This window comes from Muscardinus avellanarius (genome assembly GCF_963383645.1).
Source record: "Muscardinus avellanarius genome assembly, chromosome: 12".
NCBI lineage: Eukaryota > Metazoa > Chordata > Mammalia > Rodentia > Gliridae > Muscardinus > Muscardinus avellanarius.
Genome location: NC_137798.1, coordinates 30041154 through 30063166, shown reverse-complemented (window position 1 = coordinate 30063166; position 22013 = coordinate 30041154). Strand labels below are relative to the sequence as shown.

The following is a 22013-nucleotide window of genomic DNA, read 5'->3' as shown; positions in this document are numbered from 1 at the left end:
CCTTCCTTTCTTCCCTCCCTCCGAGTATTCTACCTCCAAGCTACACCTCCGGCCCTATTTTTTAGAGTTTCGTTTGAAACAGGGTCTCACTGAGTTGCAGAGGGCCTCACTAAGTAGTAGCTGAAGCCCGTGAACCGAGATCCTCCTGTCTCAGCCTCCCAAAGGCAGGGATTACAAGTGTGTGCCACCATGCCCCGCAATTTTCTTTTTGTGTGTCTGTATACTGGGTAATGAACCTGGGGTCGGGGGGTTCTGCTTCTGAGCCACACTTCCAGCTCTATTTTATTTCTTATTTTGAAATAAGCCCTAAGTTGCTAAGGTCCTCACTAAATTGGTATGCCAGCCTTGAACCTGCAATCCTGTCTCATTTCTAAGTACTGGGATTACAAGCATGCATCACCATGTCCTGTGCGGTCCCTTCTTGTGTGTGTGTGTGTGTGTGTGTTGCTGGGAATTGAACCCAGGGGCATTCTACCTCTGAGCTATACCCACAGCCCTATTTTACTTTTTATTTGGAAACAGGGTCCTGCTAAATTTCTGAGACTCTTTGCTAAATTGCTGAGGCTATCCGGGAACCTATGATCCTCTTATCTCAGCCTCCCAAGTACGAGGATTACAGGCATGCACCACCACGCCTGCCTGCCCCCACTTTTTTTTTTTGTGTGGTACTTTGGTTTGAACACAGGGTTTCACTAAGTTTCTGAGGCTGACTGTAAACCTGCAATCCTCCCATCTCAGCCTCCCAAGTACTGGGATTACAAGCATGCGCCACCATGACCGGCCTGCCCCCATTCTTTAAGTCCTCAGTATACCCAGCGGGTAATGCCTCCTCCCAGCAATTCCTACTTATTGAGACTGGTCCAGTTGGAGACAGTCTGGGTCAGCATTGAGACTGGTGTTAGAAGGAAGCCTGTGAAGACAGGTGGGAAATGAAAACAGCACAGATGTTGGGTAAAATAAGCGAGTATCTCTTATTATTGGACAACAGGAAGGTCTGTGGCCTGGGCTCATGGCATTCAGATGTTAATATCAAATTGCTCCTATTTCTTGCAGGCCTGAGGCTTCCTGTTCCAGACTCGGGTGCTGTGCTGTCTTGCCAGTCTGGAGCCTCGGGTCACATCTGGCGCACGCGCCCCTCCAGAGCCTCCAGCTCAGCCAGTATCTCCTTGGGCAGATCCTGGTTGACCTGCTCCGTCAGGTAGCTCCGAATGTCCCGAACCTCCTGCTCCCAGAAGTCCTTGGGGAGCGAGAACAGTTGAGCGGTGTCTATGGCTCCGAGGCCACTGAGGTCCAGGGCTCCTTCCTCCGGCACCAGCCCAATGGGCGTCTCTCGGGCACTGTCCTCCCCCTCTAAGCGCCGGCAGATCCAGTCTAGCACCCGAGCGTTCTCCCCAAAGCCGGGCCACAGGAAGCGGCCTGCCTCGTCCCGCCGGAACCAGTTGACGTGGAAGATGCGGGGTAGCCGAACCCCCTTGCGCCCCTCCATGCTCAGCCAGTGCTCCAGGTAGCGCCCAAAGTTGTAGCCAAAAAACGGCCGCATGGCAAACGGGTCATGCATGACGACCTTCCCTAGGGCAGGAGGAGGACGGGTAAGGAAGCGCCTGCTCTCTAGCAAAGGAGGGGCACCCGCGTCCAGCTGGAGGGAGCTGAAAGGCTCCTCAGGGAGAGAGGGATGGGGGGAGGTGGAAGTGGGAAGATGGGGGGCGCTAAAGGCCCTAGGGGTGGGCAAGAGGAGGTGTGTGGCTCAAGAAGGGGGCGGGAAGGCGAGGCCGAGGCCCTGGAGGAGAGGCAGCAGTCGCCGGCAGGGGCTTACCTTTGTGCTCGGCTGCAGCCGTGGACTCAGAGCGCATGGCGCTCCCCACAAACACGCCATGACGCCAGCTGAAGGCCTCATACACCAGGGGTACCCCTAGAACACCAAGGAGCGGGGTCACCGCAGCCCTTCTCTTCGGACCCCGTACTCCATTCCTTCTGGTGGTCTTGACTGTTGTCTCCCTCCTAGGACCTCAGCTATCCCACTCCCAGACCCCAGGCTTCCTCCAGGTCCGCTTTCATCAGGAGAGAACTGCGGAAGCACAGCCGCGGCTGGAGATCCAGGCCGAGGGCTTCTTTTCTTTTCTTTCTTTCTTTTTTTTTTTTTGGTGGTCATGGGATGGAACCCTTCTACCTCTGGGTTACACTCCCAGACCTAATATATATATATATATATATATATATATATATATATATATATATATATATATATATATATATATATATTGGAAACAGGATCTCTTAAACCAGTGCGGCTGGCTTCCAACCTGCGCGATCTCCTGTCTCCTGTCTCCGCCTTGTTACCACTTAGTTACAACCCTAACTCCTCCCTTACATACTGGGAACGGAACTCACAGGCATTATTCCTCTAAGCTACACTCCTAGCCCTTCTTATATTTTTCTTTTGTTAATTGGGGGGGGGGCGCTAGGTATTGAACCCAGGGGCATTCTACCTCTGAGTTACACTCCCAGCCCTATTTTATTTTTATTTGGAAACGGAGTCTCACTAGGTTGATGCAAGTCTCACTACTTGTGGAGGCTGTCCTCAAACTTGTGATCCTTCTGTCTCAGCCTCCCAAGTACTGGGATTATAAGCGAACGCTTCCACACTCAGCTTATTTTTTATTTTGAAATAGGGTCTTTCCAAATTGCTGAGGCTGCAATCCTCCCATCTCAGCTCTTGAGTACTGGGATTATAGGATTCCCACATGCGAGGCAAGAGCTCTATCACTGAGTCACACCCCCAGCCCTTCCCCCAGTCCTCCTTATTTGCAGTACTAGAGATTGAACCCAGGGGCATTCAATCTCCAAGCTACACCCCCAGCCCTATTTTTTATTCTTTATTTTGAATCAGGGTCTCACTAAGTTGCAGAGAGCCTCACTAAGTAGCTGAGGCTGGCTGCAAACCTGTGATCCTCCAGTCACAGCCTCCCAAGTACTGGGATTACAAGGGTGCGGCTCCACGCCCGGCTTCTTTTATTTTTAGTACTGGAGACTAAACTCAGAGTCATTCTACCTCTGAGCTATATCCCTAGCTGTATTGATTTTTTATTTAAAAACAGGGTTTCACTAAGTTTCTGAGAACCTCGCTAGGTTGCTAAGGCTATCCTTGAACTTGCCATCCTCTTGTCTCAGCCTCTAAGTACTGGGATTACAGGTATGGGCCACCACATAGATCCCTCCATCCTGTTATTAATTTTTTGTGATACTAGGGATGGAACTCAGGGGCATTTTATCTCCAAGCTACACCCCTATCCATATAAATATTTATATATATTTATGTTTAATATATATAAGTATATATATTTTAAATCTAGAAATAGGATCTCACTGAGTTGCTGAGAGCCTTTCTTTTATTTTTTGGTGGTACAGGGGGTGGAACCCAGAGGCTTTCTACCTCCGGGCTATACTCCCAGACCTTTTTTATATTTTATTTGGAAACAGGGTCTCACTAAGTTGCTGAGAGCCTCACTAAGTAGCTGAGGCTGGCTTCGAACCTGTGCGATCCTCCTGTCTCAGCCTCCAAAGCGCGGGGATTACAAGCGTGCGCCACCATGCCCGGCCTGAGAGCCTTTCTAAAATTGCTTAGGCTGACCTCAAACTTGTGATCCTCCTTTCTCAGCTTCCCAAATACTGGGATTACAGGTGTGTGCTACCATGCCTGGCTAAAATTTTTTAAATTTGAGACAGGGTCTCACTAAGTTGCCAAGGCCAGCCTCAAACTTGTAAGCTTCCTGCTTCAGCCTCTTGAGTAGCTGGGATTACGGGCCTGTACCACTATGCATGGCTCATTGATCTTTCAGTACAGGAGGTCAGCGGGCCCTCATATAGGGCTAGGCCTTTTACCAAGAAGGTACAGAGTCCACATGTTTACCTTTGGGTCTGCGGCCTCCAAAGATGATGGCGTCAATAGGGACACCCTCGGGGGCCTCCCAGGCTGGGTCCATGATGGGGCACTGGTGAGCCGGGGCACAAAAGCGAGAGTTGGGATGTGCACAGGGTTCCTTGTCACCTGGAGAGGAAACAAAAATATTGTCTCTTCCAAGGTTATGTCTCCCTCAACATACATATACACATGCACAGACTTCTGCCTCATTCCTTCTTGCCTCAGCTACCTATAACTTTGGATGGTAAGGAACAGAAAGAAGGGAGAAGGATATCTTCCCCAAAAGATCAGGTTATTTATTTACAGGACTGGGATTTAAATCTAGGGCCTTGCCGGGCGTGGTGGCGCACGCTTGTAATCTCTACGCTTGGGAGACTGAGACAGGAGGATCGCACAGGATCACACAGCCTCAGCTACTTAGCAGGCTCTCAGCAACTTAGTGAGACCCTGTTTCCAAATAAAGTATAAAATAGGTCTGGGAGTATAGTCCGGAGGTAGAAAAGCCCCTGGGTTCCACCCCCAGTACCACCAAAACAAAACAAAAAACATAGGGTCTTGTGCATGTTAGGCAAGTGTTCTACCACTGAGCTATATATCCAGATTATCTATCTATCTATCTATCTATCTATCTATCTATCTATCTATCTATCTATGTGATGCTGATTTTTTGTTGTTGTTTTTTGTGGTACTGGGGTTGGAACCCAGGGGCTTTTCTACCTCTGGGCTATACTTCCAGACCTATTTTTTTATACTTTATTTGGAAACAGGATCTCACTAAGTTGCTGAGGTCTCACTAAGTAGCGGAGGCTGACTTCAAAACTGCGCGATCCTCCTGTCTCAGCCTCCCAAGTGCAGGGATTACAAGTGTGCGCCACCACGCCCAGACTGATGCTGATTTGTTGTTGTTGTTGTTTGGAAACAGGGTCTTGCTAGGTTGATGAGAGTCTCAGTACTTGCTGAGGCTGTCCTCAAATCTGTGAACCTCCTGCCTTACCCTCCCAAGTACTGAGATTACAGGCATGTACCACCATGCCCGACTATCCTCAGCATTAAAAAAAATATTTTTTGTGGTACTGGGGATTGAACCCAGGGGCATTCTACCTCCTAGCTACATCCCCAGCCCTATTTTTCAGTCTTTATTTTATTTTATTTTTTTGCAGTACTGGGGGTGGAACCCAGGGGCTTTTCTACCTCCGGGCTATACTCTCAGAACTATTTTATATTTTATTTGGATATAAGGTCTCACTAAATTGCTGAGAGCCTCACTAAGTAGCTGAGGCTGGCTTCAAACCTGTGCAATCCTCCTGTTTCAGCCTCCCAAGCGCGGGGATTACAAGTGCCCAGCTTGGCCTAGCCTTTTAAAATTTAATTAGAAGTTTTTTATTTGATACTGGGGGTTGGACCCAGGGGCATTTTATCTCTGAACTACACTCCCAGCCACCCTGTTTTGCGATATTGGGAATTAAACCCAGAGGCATACTACCTCCAAACTATGCCCCCAGCCCTATTTTTTATTCTTTGTTTTTTTTTAAATAAAACAGCATTTCATTGAGTTGCAAAGGGCCTCACTAAGTAGCTGAGGCTGTCTATGAACCACGATCCTCCTGTCTCATTATCCCAAATGCTGGGATTACTAGTGTGCACCCAGCTTCCTTCATTTGTTTTGAAGAAGTAAAATCTTGCTGAGGCTGGCCTTGAACCTGCCATCCTCCTGTTTTAATCTCCAAAGTACTGTGATTACACATGTGTGCCACCACCATGCTCACGTTTTTTTTTTTTTTTTCCCCCAGTACTGGGGATGGAACTCAGGGGCATTCTACCTCTCAGCTATATCCTTAGCCCTATTTTTTGGGGGGGGTACTGGGGATGAAACCCAGGGGGATTCTACCTCTGAGCTACTCCTTCAGCCCTATTTTTTGTTCTTTATTTTGAAACGGTCTCACTGAGTTGCAAAGGGCCTCACTAAGTAGCTGAGGCTGTCTGTCCACGAACTGCAATCCTCCTGTCTCAGCCTCCTGAATGCTGGGATTACAAGCATGTGTCACCACGCCTGGCTAGTTTTTTAATTTTTCATTTATTTATTTATTTATTTATTTATTTTGCGGTACTGGGGATGAAACCCAGGGGCATTTGCCTCCGAGATACACTCCCCCAGCCCTATTTTTTTATTCTTTAATTTGAAACCTGGTCTCACTGAGTTGCAAGTAGCCGAGGCTGGCCGCGAACCATGATCCGCCTATCTCAGCCTCCCAAATGCTGGAATTACAAGCATGAGCCACCATGCCTGGCTAGTTTTTTTTATTTTTGAAACAAGGTCTCACTGAGTTGCGAAGTGCCTCACTAAGTAGCCAAGGCTGTCTGTAAACTGTGATCCTCCTGTCTCAGCCTCCCGAATGCTGGGACTACAAGCATGCGCTACCACACCGGGCTCCCAGCCCTATTTTTTATTCTTTTTTTTTGGGTGGTACTGGGGGTGGGACCTAGAGCCTTTCTACCTCCGGGCTATACTCCCAGACCTATTTTTTAAAATATTTTCTTTGGAAACAGGGTCTCACTAATTTGCGGAGAGCCTCACTAAGTAGCTGAGGCTGGCTTCGAACCTGTGTGATCCTCCTGTCAGCCTCCCAAGCGCGGGGATTACAAGCATGTGCCAACACACCCGGCTTATTCTTCATTTTGAACAAGGGTCTCACTAATTTGCAGAGGGCCTCACTAAGTAGCTGAGACTGGCCTTGAACCTGCTATCCTCCTGTCTCAGCCTCTCAAGTACTGGGATTATAAGCGTGCGCCACCATGCCAGGCGCCCAGCTCCTTTTCAAAATTTCATTTTGAGATAGGGTCTTTCAGAGTTGCCTAGGCTGGCTTCAAATTCACTATCCTTCTGCCTGAGCCTTGGAGAAACTGAAATTACATATGTGCAGCACCCTGCGTGGCAGGATCAGGTTATATACCCAAAATGGTGCTGCCAGAGAAAAGACTGGGGAGGAACTGGAGTTTGGCAGGGTACTAATGTCTATGCCCAACTACAGGCACTTGATATTGACCAGGGCTCACGGGGATGGGGTTAAGATATTGGTTTAAGATTGTGATTTCCCCCTGGAAACCATTTATTGACAGGATTATTATTTCCCAAACCTAAAGCAAAACCCGAGAATATCAGGTCAGTATTTCAGACAATTGATTTCCCATCAGCAGCCCGGGGAGACAGAGCCTCCTGAGCTATCAAAATGCAAACAGGAATTGATGCTGACGCAAACAGAGTTCTGGGGATTCCCTGAGTCCGCTTAGGTCCTGATGGAACGTTAGGGCTGGAGGGACTCAGACAGGGACGTAACTGTGAAGATAGAACCCGAGGAATCCAGGCCATCTGGCACCTTTGGGTACCCCAGAGGGGCTGGGTCCCAGTCAGAGGCCCGTGTGTGAAGCGACACCTGGGGGCCCTGGACCAGCCAGTGCCATCTCCACTGGAGGCTGCTGGTCAGACGTGGGGGTGAGGGAGTCAAAGGGCCAGCACTCCCGCCCCCGCCCACCCCGGCTTCTGCCTACCTTCTCAGACGAGGACCATCGCCATGAGCTCCAGTGTAGGAGCCTAGCGCAGGCTATTTACTGTTCTGGGAACTGAAGCTGGGCACAAGACGCCCTAGTTACACCCCCAGTGCCGAGATGATGAAAGGGCTGGGGAAGCAGCCTGCAGGGAAAGGCTGACATTTCTTGGATTTCTCTGTTGGATGGGAAGGCTGGAGGGGACTTAATGATGGTGTCAGAGAAAATGAAGGGTGATTAGACGAGAAGGGTGACCGCGAGGCCAGCCTGGCCAACTGGAGTACGGGTTTAGTGACCGCAAGGCCACCCTCCCCACCCGCGCTCTCTGGGCCCTCTGACTGTAACTGCAGAGGGCCATGCAAAGCGGAAGGGCCGGAGTAAGGCTGCGGAGGCACCTGGGGAATGATAGGCGCGAGGAACTGGCTTCTGGGAAAGCCTACGGCGACAGGCTTAGTGTGGAAAAAGATATGGGTGTGTGTGTTGGAGAGATAGGGGGGGGGGAAGGGTAACAGCACTGGTCTTTAGACAGTGGGGGGGGCAAGAGGGAGCGCAGTGGGCGGAGGAGGGGCCTGCTTCCTCCTCAACACATCACACTACAAGCTGTGCTTTGAACCCAGTTCCTTCTGTGACAAGTTTCAAATCCGTCCTTCCTCTTTCTCTTTTAACTTTAACTCAGCTTATACTTATTAATGAGAGCTTGCTATGTATTTGGCTGTAAGCTAACCCTTCCCCCCCTTCTTGGTACTGGGGGTTGAACCCAGAGGTGTTCTACCTCTGGGCGAGAGCCTCAGCCCTATTTTATGTTTTAGTTTTGAAATAGGGTCTCCCTAAGTTGCTGAGGCTTTCACTAAATTGTCGGGACTGGTACTGAACCTGTTATCCTCCCGTCTCAGCCTCCCAAGTACTAGGATTACAGACATGTGTCACCATGCCCAGTTTTGCATTATTTAATCCACCAGCAGTCTCATGAGATAAGTTCTATAATATTATGAATTCTATAATAACCACCTTCATTCAAGTGGTAAGAAAACTGAAGAGAAGAAGTAATTTAGCCAAATCCCCAAACCAATGCTGGGTAAAGTGGGGATGTAAACTAAGATCTTGCCTGGGATCAGAAACTGCAAACATTCATGGCTTCCTGTGATGGCAGAGGCCCAGAAGATGCTGGGGATCACACAGGGGCTGTTTCATCCTTGAGGTGTGAGCCCTGGGGCCTGTGTCACGACTTCCCGCCCCACGTACCAGGTTTCCAGGGTTTGCCCAGCCAGGAGGTCACGGTGACTCCAGGTGGGAGAGGCTGGTCAATGCCCTCCCAGTACACACCACCGTCGCTGGTCTCAGCCACATTGGTGAAAAGAGTATTTCTCTGGATCGTGGCCATGGCGTTGGGGTTGGTGGCGGCAGAGGTGCCAGGGGCCACCCCGAAGAAGCCATTTTCAGGGTTGATGGCCCGGAGTCGACCTGTCAGGAGGAGAAGTCAGAGAAAGGAAGGGCCAACCCAAAAGAGTTGAGATGTAAGACTGGTGAAGGTCCCGCTCTACCCATCCCTGCCCCGAGCAGGCCCTAGAGCCTACAAGGAAAAGCTTTGTGTCTCTAGGGTGGCTGGACTGCTGGTTCTCACTGACAGAGCTCGGCACCAACATTGGAGTAACAACACTTTACCCCAGTAAAAGCCAGAATGATCGGGCACCTTACCTTCCCCGTCAAACCTCATCCAGGCGATGTCGTCTCCCACACACTCTACTTTCCAGCCTGGCATTGCTGGCCGCATCATGGCCAGATTCGTCTTGCCACAGGCGCTGGGGAAGGCAGCCGCCACGTAGCGCTTCTTCCCTGCAGGGCTGGTGATGCCCAGGATCTGTGCATTGGAATAGAGGGACAGGTGGAGGTCACCAAAGGTTAGGGCACGGTCTGCATGGGGGAAGACAGCTAGGGTTAACAGGGTACCAATGTGTGTACACTGAGCAGGTGTACCGCCCTGCCACCAGGCCTGGGGTAGCAAGAATGCAGCAGCCTGGGGCTGAAGTTTCAGGCATCTGGGCAGAGTCCCTGCCCACCAGCCTGGCATCTGGCAGGAAGGAGGCAAGGCGGAGGCAGACTGATCAGGCCCCGCCCCTGCGCTGCCCCCCACCCCCAGCTGCCCAGTTCCTCACCAGGCCCTCACCAGCATGTGCTCCGCTAGCCAGCCCTCATCCCTGGCCAGCCGAGAGGCGATGCGCAGGGCAAAGCACTTCTTGCCCAGCAAGGAGTTCCCACCATAGCCGCTGCCGAAGGAGACGATCTCCCGCTGGTCGGGCACGTGGCCAATCAGGGTTTTCTCTGGGTTGCACGGCCACTGGCTCACCGGCTCCCCTGGGGACAATGGGGTCACAGGGCTGCTGGCAGTGGAATCAATAACTGGGGTGTCAGGGGCTAGTGGGATCAAGGATCATCAGGAGAGACACCTAGGAGTGGGAGTGGTGCCCAGAGGTGGCTAAAGCTCCCTGCTTCATAATGCCCATCAGCTCCCATGCTCCTACCGGACATGAAGACTGACATTTCTCAATTTTGTGCAAACTACTCTTTAAATACAGCCTCACCCTCAGCCAACAAGACTGCCCTGGATCGCAGACGACAGACCGTGAAGGTCTGAGGATGGGTAGGATCTGGGGTGTCCTCTCAGTGCAAGAAGGCCCGAGTCCTCCCCTGAGCAGGGCAGGTGCTCACCTTGCCCAATCAGGGGCTGGCCCACAGAGTGCAGACACTTGACAAAGTCACCATCTCCCAGGGCCTGAAGCACAGGCGTCCCCAGCCGGGTCATAATACGCATGCTGGCCACCACATAAGCCGAGTCGGTGAGCTGCACCCCGATGCGGGACAGCGGGGAGCCCACAGGACCCATGCTGAACGGAAGCACGTACATGGTGCGGCCTGTGGAGGAAAGTGTCTGAGGATGAAGGGTCTAAGCCTGGCCAGACCTTCAGTGCCCCTACCTCTGTGTTTCTGCCCTTAGTTACCCTGCATGCATCCCGGGAACCTCTCGTCCACAGCTCGCTGGAACTCAGCTGGGGACATCCAGTTGCCCAGCTGCCCACGGCTCCCACCAGCTGGGAGGGGCACCGTGTCCCGCTGAGAAGGAGTTACAATCACCGTCTTGCTCTCTACTCGTGCCACGTCCTTGGGATCTGTGCGGGCCAGCCAGCTGGGGGAGAGGGGACTGTCAGGAGGTGGTGGCAGCAGGTCTCCTTTTTTCCCCCAGACCCACTTTTTCAAGTCCAGCATTGACTACAGGTCTAGGGTTGGCCTTATTTTTCCCTATCCAGTCCCATCACAGTCCCTTCCTCCAAGCTTTGTTCCAACTAAGAGGCGGTTTCCCCAAGGTTCCACCCCTTTGAGGGCCCCCGCCCCTGCCCAAGACTCCCCGAGCTGGTGAGGGGAGGGAAGCAAGGGTTTTCATCGTATTCGCTTCTTTGTTTAGTATGAAAATGAGGATTGGTTGCAATTCCCGTTCCTGAGTTTGTTTCCCCCAAAGCTCCCACTCTTGCTCGTCTTACTGGGATGGTCTACCCCAAGGTGAACGTCTTGGTGAACCCCAAGGTGACGTCTTGGTGAACCCCAAGGTGTCTTGGTGAACCCCAAGGTGACGTCAGGCCTTACCAGTTGCTGTACTTGGGGAGCTTTCGGATGAGGCCCTGCTGTTCCAGCAGGGCCAGCGTGGCCGTGTTCTCAGCCTCAGTTCCGTCACAGATGTGGATGCCCTCTGGTTGGCACAGGCGGGCGCTGCGCTCCACGAAGTCTCGCACTCCAGAAGGCAGCTGTCCCATGTCTCCGTTGAGCACTCGCAGGGTCTGGATGCTGCGGCCTGAGAACCAGCACTGGGGGCTCACCCCACGCCAGCTGAGCCTGCAAGGGGAGACGGGCAGGCGATGAGGCAGCTGCTGTCACGGAAGGTAGAGTGTGGTGTGGGAAAGCCCCCTCTGGGGAGTGTGCTACGGAGTGTGTGCGTGCAGGCAGCACGAAGAGCAGGTTGGAGCTGGTGTGTGGATGGGTCCAGGCCACATTCCCCTGTGGCGTTTGCTAGGGTAGGGCCAAATGAGCACAAGGACACACACCGGCTGTGGAAGTGCTTGGGTGGGCCTACTGGTAGTGTATGTGTGGCCCGAACCCATGTTTCACCATGTCTGGTCTATGATCAGAAATGAGCAGGTCCGAGCCGGGCGTGGTGGCGCACGCTTGTAATCCCAGCATTTGGGAGGCTGAGACCTGGAGGATCGCGGTTCGCAGACAGCCTCAGCTACTTAGTGAGGCCCTTTACAACTCAGTGAGACCCGGTTTCAAAAATAAAATAAAGAATAGGGCGGGGGTGTAGCTCAGAGGTCAAATGCCCCTGGGTTCCACCCCCAGACCCGCCAAAAAGAAAAAAAAGAAAAAAAAAAGAAAAAAAGAAACGAGCAGGTGCCCTTTGGTCCAAGGGTCAAGGAACTGTGCCCAGGTGGGAGCTTCATGTGTCTGGTGATTTTTGTTTTGTTTTTGGTACTGGAGATTGAACCCAGAGGATTCGACTTCCAAGCTATATCCCCCAGCTGTTTTTTTTTTTTTTTCTTTTTTCTTTTTTTCTTTTGCGGGTCTGGGGATGGAACCCAGGGGCATTTGACCTCCGAGCTACACCCCCTGCCCTATTTTTTATTCTTTATTTTGAAACCGGGTCTCACTGAGTTGCAGAGGGCCTCACTAAGTAGCTGAGGCTGTCCGTGAACCGCGATCCTCCAGGTCTCAGCCTCCCAAATGCTGGGATTACAAGCGTGCGCCACCACGCCCGGCTCTGTTTTTTTTTTTTTTAATGTTTGTTTATTTTTAGTACTAGGGATTGAAGGGTATTCTACCACTGAGCTACACCCCTAGCTCTTTATTATTTTTTAAGATTTATTTATTTTTCGTGGTACTGAGGATTTAACTCAGGGGCATTCTATCTCCAAGCTACATCCTCAGCCCCTTTTGTTTTTTTCTTCCTTATTTTGAAACAGGGTCTCACTAAGTTGCAGAGGGCCTCACTAAGTAGCTGAGACTGGCCTTGAACAGCTATCCTCCTGTCTCAGGAGGATTACAGGCATGCACCACCATTTCCATCTTGTTTTTAATTTTATTATTTATTTTTGTGGTACTAGGGATTGAAACCAGGGGCATTCTACCTCTGAGCTGCACCTCCAGTCCTATTTAAATTTTATTTTGAACCTGGGTGTGGTGGCGCACGCTTGTAATCCCTGCACTTGGGAGGCAGAGACAGGAGGATCGTGCAGGTTCGAAGCCAGCCGCTCTGGCTTAAGAGGCCCTGTTTCCAAGTAAAAAGTATAATAGGTCTGGGAGTGTAGCCCGGAGGTAGAAAGGTTTCCAGGAACCCCAGTACCACCCCCCAAAAAATTATTTTGAAACAAGGTCTTACTAAATTGCTGAGGCTGGCCTTGAACCTGCAATCTTCTTGTCTCCCGAGTACTAGAATTACAGGCATGTGCCACTATGTTCAGCTTACTTTTTATTTGGAAACAGGGTCTTTCTAAGTTGCCGAGGTGGGCCTTGAACCTGAGAGCCTTCTGTCTCAGCCCCTCACATAGTGGGATTACAGGCATACACCACCATGTCCAGTGTATCTGGTGTTTAAAGCCTCATTCATGTTTTTTCCTTCCACAAGTATAGTTTTTTAAAATAATTTTTATTGGTGCATTGTAGTCATACATTTTAATGGGATACAAGATGGTGGAGACATACATGCACACATCACCCAATTTGCACCCCATCCCTCCTTCTCATGTTTGGCTTAGTGATTGATCTTGATATGTTTGTTAAAGTACATCATGTGCACACAAGTATCGTTTTATTTTTGTGTGTGTGTATGTGGTGTTGGGGATGGAACCCAAGAGGCTTTCTACCTTCGGGCTACACTCCCAGACCTATTTTCTATTTTATTTGGAAACAAGGTCTCACTAAGTTGCTGAGAGCCTCACTAAGTAGCTGAGGCTGGCTTTGAACCCATGCAATCCTTCTGTCTCAGCCTCCCAAGCACAGGGATTACAAGTATGCGTCACCACGCCCGGCTCACAAGTATAGTTTTTATAAGTTAAAATGGCAGCTGTTTTTATTTTTCTGCTGGTATGACTGTTATAAGACTATGAAAGTGTCAAGCAAAGGACCCAGGCTGTGAGGTGGTACAGCCCCTTCCAGTGCCAGGTTTCTAGATTAGAGCTCTCGCACAGAGGTAGAAGATGAATGCTGGGTTCCAGGCACCGATCTACTGCTGCCTACCCAGGCCAATGATGCCTGCATAGTGTTCCCAGTAGGGAGGTATTTTTGAACTATGTGAAAGGCTGACCACTGGGGCCTGAGTGCCACTTGCTGGGGTTCATGCTTTGATTCCCAGGAGGGTAGGATCCATGTATTTGTCGGTCCTAAAACGTTGCTTGGGGAGAAAGAGAAGCAGGGTCTGCTCTGATTGGCCTGGGCCCAGGTGGAGTGACCCAGAGAACAAAGGCCAAGAGGCGCTAGTTACCTTCCTCAGATGCCAAAGTCTCGTCCACCAGAAATCCACCACACACCAGGATGGCAGAAGCCTGTGCTTTTCCTAAAAACCACATGCCTAGAGAGCTGTGGGGGTTGGTGGTAGAGTGGAACACCAGAGCAGGAAGCACAGACCCAGAGGCTATAACCTGGGACAAGGAGAAAGCTCAGACCACGGATGTGGAATCAGGGATGTTTTTCAGTGGTCAGGGCAGGATCGATGACCAGTGTGGCTTGGGGGCAGGGGGAGGACTCTTGGGACCTGAGTCTGTTCCTGCCTGGGAGAGCTGTCTCTTGAGTATTTTTTTTTTTTTGGGGGGGTACTGTGGATTGAACTCAGGGTCATTCTACCTCGGAGCTACACTCCCAGCCCTCTTTTATTTTTTTAGTTTGAAACAGAGTCTCACTAAGTTGCTGAAGCTATCCTTGAACCAGTGATCCTCCTGTCTCAGCCTCCCAAGTACTGGGATTACAAGCATATGACACCACACTTGGCTGAAGTATTAATTATTATTTTTTTTTTGGTGGTACTGGAGGTGAACCCAGGGCCTTTTTCTACCTCTGGGCTATACTCCCAGACCTATTTTATACATCAATTAATTAATTAATTTTGTGGTACTGGGGATGGAACCCAGGAGCATTCTACCTCCGAGCAACACCCCCAGCCCTATTTTTTTATTCTTTATTTTGAAACAGGGTCTCACTGAGTTGCAAAGGGCCTCACTGAGTAGCCGAGTCCTGTCTCAGCCTCCCAAAAGCTGGGATTACAGGCATGCGCCACTTCTATTCTATACTTTATTTGGAAACAGAGTCTCACTTATGTTGCTGAGAGCTTCACCCAGTAGCTGAGGTTGGCTTAGAACCTGTGCTACAAGCTTGTACCACCATGCCTGGCTGGAGTATTAATTTTAAAGTCACACCATCCTGGGGAGAGGTCTCTGGGTTTGGAGCCTGGCTCAAGCTCTCTCCTGAGATGCCTGCACAGCTTCCTTCAGTCTGTTAAAAGGGACCTTCAACCTGTCCATCAAAGACCACCCTCATGGGCTGGCCAAGCAGAACTACTTGGTGGGGAGATACGGAGTCAGTTCAGACTAGGACAGAAGGGGGTTACAGAGAGGAGGGGAGGCTGTATAAAGGGGAGGGCAGACAGACTGAACAAGCCTGGAGGTCCAGGCCTGGACAGAGGGAGAAGCCATCGCTGTACTCAAGGAAGGCCACTCGGCCCCCTCCTCGGGTCTCGCTTCCCTCCCTCCCTCCTTCTCCTGGCTCCGGGCCCCTGAGGCTGTGCTGGGCTTCCCGCCAGGATCCGGTCCGGGGAAGGCCGGGAATGGATGTTTACCTTCTACCTTCTTTAGGGAGCTCTGAGCTCAGGCCCCCAGGGGCTTGTGTCCCTCCCCAGGACCTTGCTGCTTCTCATCATACCCTGGGCGGCGGGCTGGGACTCCGTCAGGGGTCGGGAAGAGTTACATCTGGAAAGGAAAGGCGGATGCGCGGGGCCAGGGCTCTGCAGGGCGAGCGAGAAGGGGGAGGAAGTTCTGAGAGCGGCAGATAGAGATGGCGCGGCAGGCAGGCGAGGCGCGGGGGAGGAGGAGAGGACGGGAGCAGAGAGACCCCGTGCGGCTGGCTCCCGAGGCTCGCCGCAGCGCGGGAGGCTGGGATCCAGGCACCGTCGCCCGCCAGCCTCCTCCAAGGATGGAGAGCCCGAAGGAGCCACCCCCGAGGGGCCGAGTGCGGTGGGCCCCGGGCTGGGGGTCACTCACCGCAGGCCGGGGCGGTACACAGCAGCCATGGCACCTGGGCGGGGGCTGCGGGGTGGCCACAGGAACCGCACGTAGTCGGGAAGACAGGGAAGACGGGGAAGGAGGGAGCGCGGCGGAGAGAGCGGGAGGCGAGGCTGGGCGGGAGGCGCTCAAAAGGGAGGCGGGCAGGCGCAGGGGCGGGGACCTCGCCAGTTCTCTCCGCCCCGCGGGCAGGTCCACTCCCCCAGCCACCACTGGGCTCCAGACCCCAGCCCTGCAGCCCCGCAGCCCCGCCCACCTTCCCGGGCCCCGCCTACCATTATAGCCCCGCCCACACTCCCGGGCCCCGCCCCGCCTGCCACGCCGCCCTGCACATGATGTAACTTTGAGGACTCTTGCTTTGGGAGTTAGCGACCCAGACACTCTGGTGGCAAGCAAGCCAGGAATGAGGAGTGAGGCCAGAGACCCGAGGCCACGGATGGGGTGTGGGCGTGGGGCGCGGTGTCCAGAGGCTCTGGGCTTGGGCCTCGCCTTTCCAGTTGTTCACAGCACAGGCTTTTCTGTTTTCCAGGGCCCCAATGCTAAGGTCTCCTTATTTCTGAATTGCCAAAATCTTTTTTCTTTTCCTCCTAATCAGGGTTCCTTCTACATTACTATGGAACAGTGGGGTTTCTCCACCCCAGGGTCTCTTTCTTGGTCATCTCTTGGGGTCATTCTTTCCACACTACCATGAGGACTTCATCTGCCTCCCACTCAGTCACTACCACAAGGTCCTGGGGCAACTTTTCAAGCCATCTCTTGAGACCACTGCATACCTACCACCCTCAGTGCCATAGCACCTCAAACTCAAGGTCCATGGTGGGCATCTGCTCAGCATCCTGGCCCCTTTCTGGTAACAGCACCCTGATTTTCCTTTGGGGAACCATCTCCTCAGTCTGTCATAGATTCTCAAAGTCAGAGATGCCCCTCTGGGAGGACTTTGGACTGATCCAGGGTGGCAGTGGTGGCCTTGGGTGCTGTGAGGCATTGAGTAAAAACAAAGGGTGGCAGGAGTGCCCGGGGGAAGCTGAGTAATTTTTGTCTGAAAAGGGGCAGTAAGCCAATAAGTTTGGGAATCCTGGCTGTGTGACCGTGTGGTCTGACCTCACTCCCCTTGGGCGGAGGCCCTCAGGTCGGCCAGTTTATGTTCCTGGCTCTGGCCACAGCAATCAGGGATGTTTACGGATGAGCATGAGCTCCCTCTCTGGAATTTTTTCTGCAAACTTTGGAAATGAGCTTTTCTTCTGCCGGATTTGCCGGGCTGATAGAATATAAGCCTGGCTCTGCTGGGCCTCAGCATGGCACTGCAAAGCAGGAACCTTCTGAGATGAGCCAATCTAGAGGAAGCAGAGCAGAGGAATGCAGAGCAACCGTTTCCTGATTTAATTTACAGGACTTAATAAATCTATTCTCTTGCTCAGACCAATTTTAAGTGAGTTTCTGACACTTGTATTAGAAATAATCTTGATCTCTAGAACTCTGTGCTGAATCATAGTAGCTCGTGAAGAGCTGGTTTCAACTGGGTGTGGTGGCACATGCCTATAATCTCAGTACTTGGGAGGCCGAGACAGAAAGATCCCAGGTTTCAAACTAGCTTTAGTAACTTAGCAAGACTCAGCAACCTAGAAGGAACCTGTTTAAAAAAACATAAAACCCAAAACAAAACAAAAAAAGGGATGGGGGTGTATCTTGAAGGCAGAATGCCTTTGGATTCAATTGAAAAAAGAGAGAGAGAGAGAGCTTGCTCTGGCCCTCAACTCATCCCATTCAGAATTCAGCCTATACTCAATTTTGTGTATATATTTGGATCTTCCCCTCCTTGTCCCTGAATCCAGATTCTGTCCATACCCACCCTGCTGCCTCTTGGCCGCCCTCTGGTCCTAAAGGTCATGGTAGCATGGTTGCCTTTCTGAAGGTCATCATCTTATTCATCATCCGACATCTACCCCTATAGTTTCTCATCTCAGCAAATGGTACCATTGGCCAGCGGCCCCAGAGGGAATTGCATGAGTTACTTCTTTTCTTATCCTCTATAGCTAACTAGACACCAGGACCTTTGGATCTGTTCTTCACCTTTAGCTCTCAGAACTAAGCCACTGCCTTAGTCCAGGGTTTATCTTTCATCCAGTGGCAAGAGACGCACCTTTTGGCCTCTGGCCTCTCCAACACCACCCTCTCCCTCTACTAAGACACCATCCATGCATTGGACATACAAGTTCACTTTGGAGAGTTAAGAAAGAAAAATAATATTTGTGGTGTGGAGAGCAGGTGTTGGGCTCTGTGCCAGCAGCGGCACACGCACAGTCTCGTTTAGTTTCACAACAATTCTATTTTTACAAATGTGGACACAAAGGCTTAGAGAGGTTAAGTAATTTGTTCAAAGTGAAATATCTGGTCAGCAGAAAAAAATGGAATCTGAACCCAAGTCTTTCTGGCTTTAATGATCAAGTCCCTCCCTCCCTATGCTCTGCTATCCAGTATTGTCCCCTTCATTTATCATTTTAAAAAAATAGGTGATATTTCTCTTAGCGGTAACATCCCTTCAAAGTTTCCTATCACATGGTATCTATTGTCCTTCAAAATCTGATTCCAAGGACTCCAAGCTGGGCGTGGTGGCACACACTTGTAATCCCAGTACTTGGGAGACTGAGATAGGAGGATTGCAGATTCGCGGCCACCCTCAGCTACATAGGCTCTCTGCAACTTAGTGAGACCCTGTTTTGAAATAAAGAATGAATAGGGTTAGGGGTATAGCTTGGAGGTAGAATGCCCCTGGGTTCACTCCTCAGTAACACACACACACACACACACACACACACACACACACACACACACACGAAAAAGAAAAGAAAAAAACCAATCTGACTCCAAGCCAGGTGTGGTGGTGTACACCTATAAGGTTTGGGACTTTATTTGTATTCTTGCCCCAGGCCCTAAATGTGTTAGAGATGTGTCTACCTAAAAATAAACCCTCTTTTTATTTTTAAGAAGTAGGATCTCAAACTGGGTGTGGGGGTGCATGTCTGTTAGCCTAGTATTTGGGAGGCTGAGATAGTAAGATTACAGGTTTGAGGCCAGTCTCAGCAATTTAGCAAGACCCTGTTTCAAATAAAAAATCAAGCTGGGCATGGTAGCACACGCTTGTAATTCCAGTTTGGGAGGCTGAGACAGGAGGATCACACAGGTTCAAAGCCAGCCTCAGCTACTTAGTGAGGCTCTTAGCAACTTAGTGATACCCTGCTTCCAAATAAAAATATAAAATAGGTCTGGGAGTATAGCCCAGAGGTAGAAAGCCCCTGGGTTTCATTCCTAGTAACACACACACACACACACACACACACACACACCCCCCACTAAATAAATAAATAAATAAATAAATAAATAAATAAATAATAAACAAGCTGGGCGTGGTGGCACACACTTGTAATCCCAGCATTTGAGAGGCTGAGACCGGAGGATCGCGGTTTGCAGACAGCCTCAGCTACTTAGTGAGGCCCTCCTTGCCGAGACTGCCTGCTGCCTCAGCATCTATGTGTTGAGACCCCACTCCACATAGCCAATCGGCAACAAGCCCCGAGAAGGAGGTGTCGTCTCTGGCCAAAGTACCCCCCACTTTTAGATACCCTTCATGACTATTATTTTCTTGGTAATGATTCCTTTTAACTCTCTACATGAATTGCTCCGGTGATGTGAGATCAGGACTATGAAAGAAATTGAGTCCGTGGAAATAAATTCTCTAAAAATTTGTCTAAATGCCCTTGGCTCTGCTCAATAGTAATGAAAAAACTGGCCAGAACTCAGATGCTGTGATAAGCATTCCAGCTACAGCAATCACAAATGGTCTCCGACCCTCATTCCTATCACTAATTTAGGTTAAGCCATTAACTTCCCCTCATTCCTATCACTAACTTAGGTTAAGCCATTAACTCCGGTAAGGTAGCTCAGTTTAAGGTAACTCTGTTTACCCTTGAGATCCTGCCTAAAGACAGAGAAGATAAAACCTTGTGTGTGACTTCGAAGCAATTTAGTTGATGAACAACTTAGTTGCCCAAATACAATAGAGCCAAGGAAAAAGATTGTTGACTTTTACGCCCAGCATGAGCATTCCCGGAGACAGAGAGACTGGCCGCATGGTTAGGAATGAATATGACAAAATAAAGGACAGACATTCTAAATATATATGTATGAAGGAAAGGAAATACCATAAGAGTAAGAAAAGCATTTTTGCATGAAGAAGAGCTTATCATAAGAACGTCCCAACTGGGAAAGAAAGGAATTAGAAGGTTAGAAGCAGGTTGCAGAGGGTTTGTGACAGGGAAATGGATTATTAAAGATGAATAGGCTTTTAATAGGCTTGTTGTCTAAAGAAGAGTGTTCAGCAGCTAAGGAAATACATCTGACAATTAAATCCAAGAACTTTGTGGTGTTGTTTGTGGTGTTTTGTCTGCCAAACTGTGTTGTGAGTTTGCTTAAGCTTTCAGATTTAGAAGATGCCAACACCTGAAGAAACCCTATCACATCCACCTGAATCACCACATCTCCCCACACTTGCTATATGAAATGAGCCCAAAAGATGGAAAGTTCCAAGAAAGTTAAAGAAGATTCCCCAAGAAGCCTCCAAGCCTTGGGCGTGCCTGTTTCTTTTGGGAGGTCGCCCTTTGGAACTGCTTATCTGCAAGACCTGGGAAAGAATCCGGAGTTAATCTCTCGAAGGCCACCAGCCAGCTGAAGGACTAATTTTATTACCTTTGTTTACATGTTATTCATTATTATTTCACAGTGATTGCATTCACTCCCTTTTCTCTTATTATTAACTTTACTGGTGAAGGGTATAAATTTTGGGGGGTTTTTGTAATAAAGTGTCATTGGCTCAAGAAGCCTTTGTCCATGTCAGATTCTTTCTAGAGAGCGCCGTCACTAGGAACTCTTAGTTCCTAGAAGGGAAAGAATCGCTGCAGAGAAGAGGCTGCAGTACTTCACTCTAATCCTTCCCCATCTTTGCTGAGGTTTTCGACCGCGAGTGGACTCGCGCCCCAATTAGACTGAGCCAGTTTGCGACACCTCCGCAACTCAGTGAGACCTGGTTTCAAAATAAAGAATAACAAACAGGACAGGGGGTGTAGCTCAGAGGTCGAATTCCCCTGGGTTCCATCCCCAGCCCTGCAAGAAAAAAGAAATAATAATAATAATAATAATAATAATAATAATAATAATAAATAAAAAGGAGCTAGGTGTGGTGGCACACGTTTTTAATCCCAGTAGTTGGTGGGCTGAGACAGGAGGATCGCAGGTTCAGAGCAAATCGTGGCAATGTAACAAGGTTCTCAGAAAGTTAGTGAGACCCTGTTTCCAAATAAAGAAATAAAAAATTGGGCTGGGGGCATAGCTTGGAGGTAGAATGTCTTTATTTTTTTCCACTAAATTTTATTATTTTTTAATTTTTGTATTGGTGCATTGTATTCATATTGGGGTAAAAAACTTGTGTGGACATATATGTACACACTGCCCATTTAGCCCCTACCTAATTCCCACCCATTCCCTCCCCATCACTCCTTTCCATGCTTGGCTTAGTGGTTGACTTCAATATGTTTAAGTACATTGTGTGTTTTAGAGATTTCCTTCTTCCCCCCTCCCATCCCCTAATTTAGTTTGTCTTGTTTGCTCTTCTATAGGATTTCCTTCTTCATCTAGAGTTCCTACTATGACCCAATTCTCCTTAGCTTTCACATATTAGGGAAAGCATCTGATTTCTTATTTTTTGTGACTGACTAATCTCATGTAGCATGATGTCCTCCAGATCCATCCATTTCCCTGAAAATGATGTAATTGTGTTTTTTTATGGCTGAGTAAAATTCCATTGTGTACATATCCCACAGTTTTGTAATCCATTCATCTGTTGATGGACATCTTGGCTGGTTCCATAGTTTGGCTATGGTGAATTGTGCAGCTATGAACATAGATACACATGCATTAATTTAGTAGTTTGATTTCCTTTCTTTTGGGTAGATACCCAGAAGTGGTATTGCTGGATCAAATGGTAGATTATTGCCATTCTAGTTGGAGTTAGGTGAAATCTCAGTGTAGTTTTAATTTGCCTCTCTCTGATTGCCAATGATGTTGAACATTTTTTCATGCATTTATTGGCCATTTGAATTTCTTCTTTTGTGAAGTGTCTATTTAGTTTGCTTGCCCATTTTTTATTGGATTATTTGTTTTTTTTAGTGTTGAGTTTCTTGAGTTCTCCA

The 22013-nt window shown here is 49.6% G+C and overlaps 1 protein-coding gene across 1 annotated transcript; it reads right to left on the bottom strand.

Moving 5' to 3' along the window:
- Positions 1 to 1114: 1114 nt before the first annotated feature.
- PCK2 (phosphoenolpyruvate carboxykinase 2, mitochondrial) lies at positions 1115 to 15779 on the bottom strand (the record flags this gene model as incomplete). The annotated part of the gene is made up of 10 exons (XM_080707604.1): positions 1115 to 1569; positions 1814 to 1909; positions 3908 to 4045; positions 8705 to 8923; positions 9158 to 9320; positions 9627 to 9814; positions 10169 to 10372; positions 10459 to 10643; positions 11099 to 11344; positions 15751 to 15779. The coding sequence occupies 10 exons, from the start codon at positions 15777 to 15779 to the stop codon at positions 1115 to 1117; spliced, it is 1923 nt and encodes a 640-aa protein (XP_080563730.1).
- Positions 15780 to 22013: the final 6234 nt, after the last annotated feature.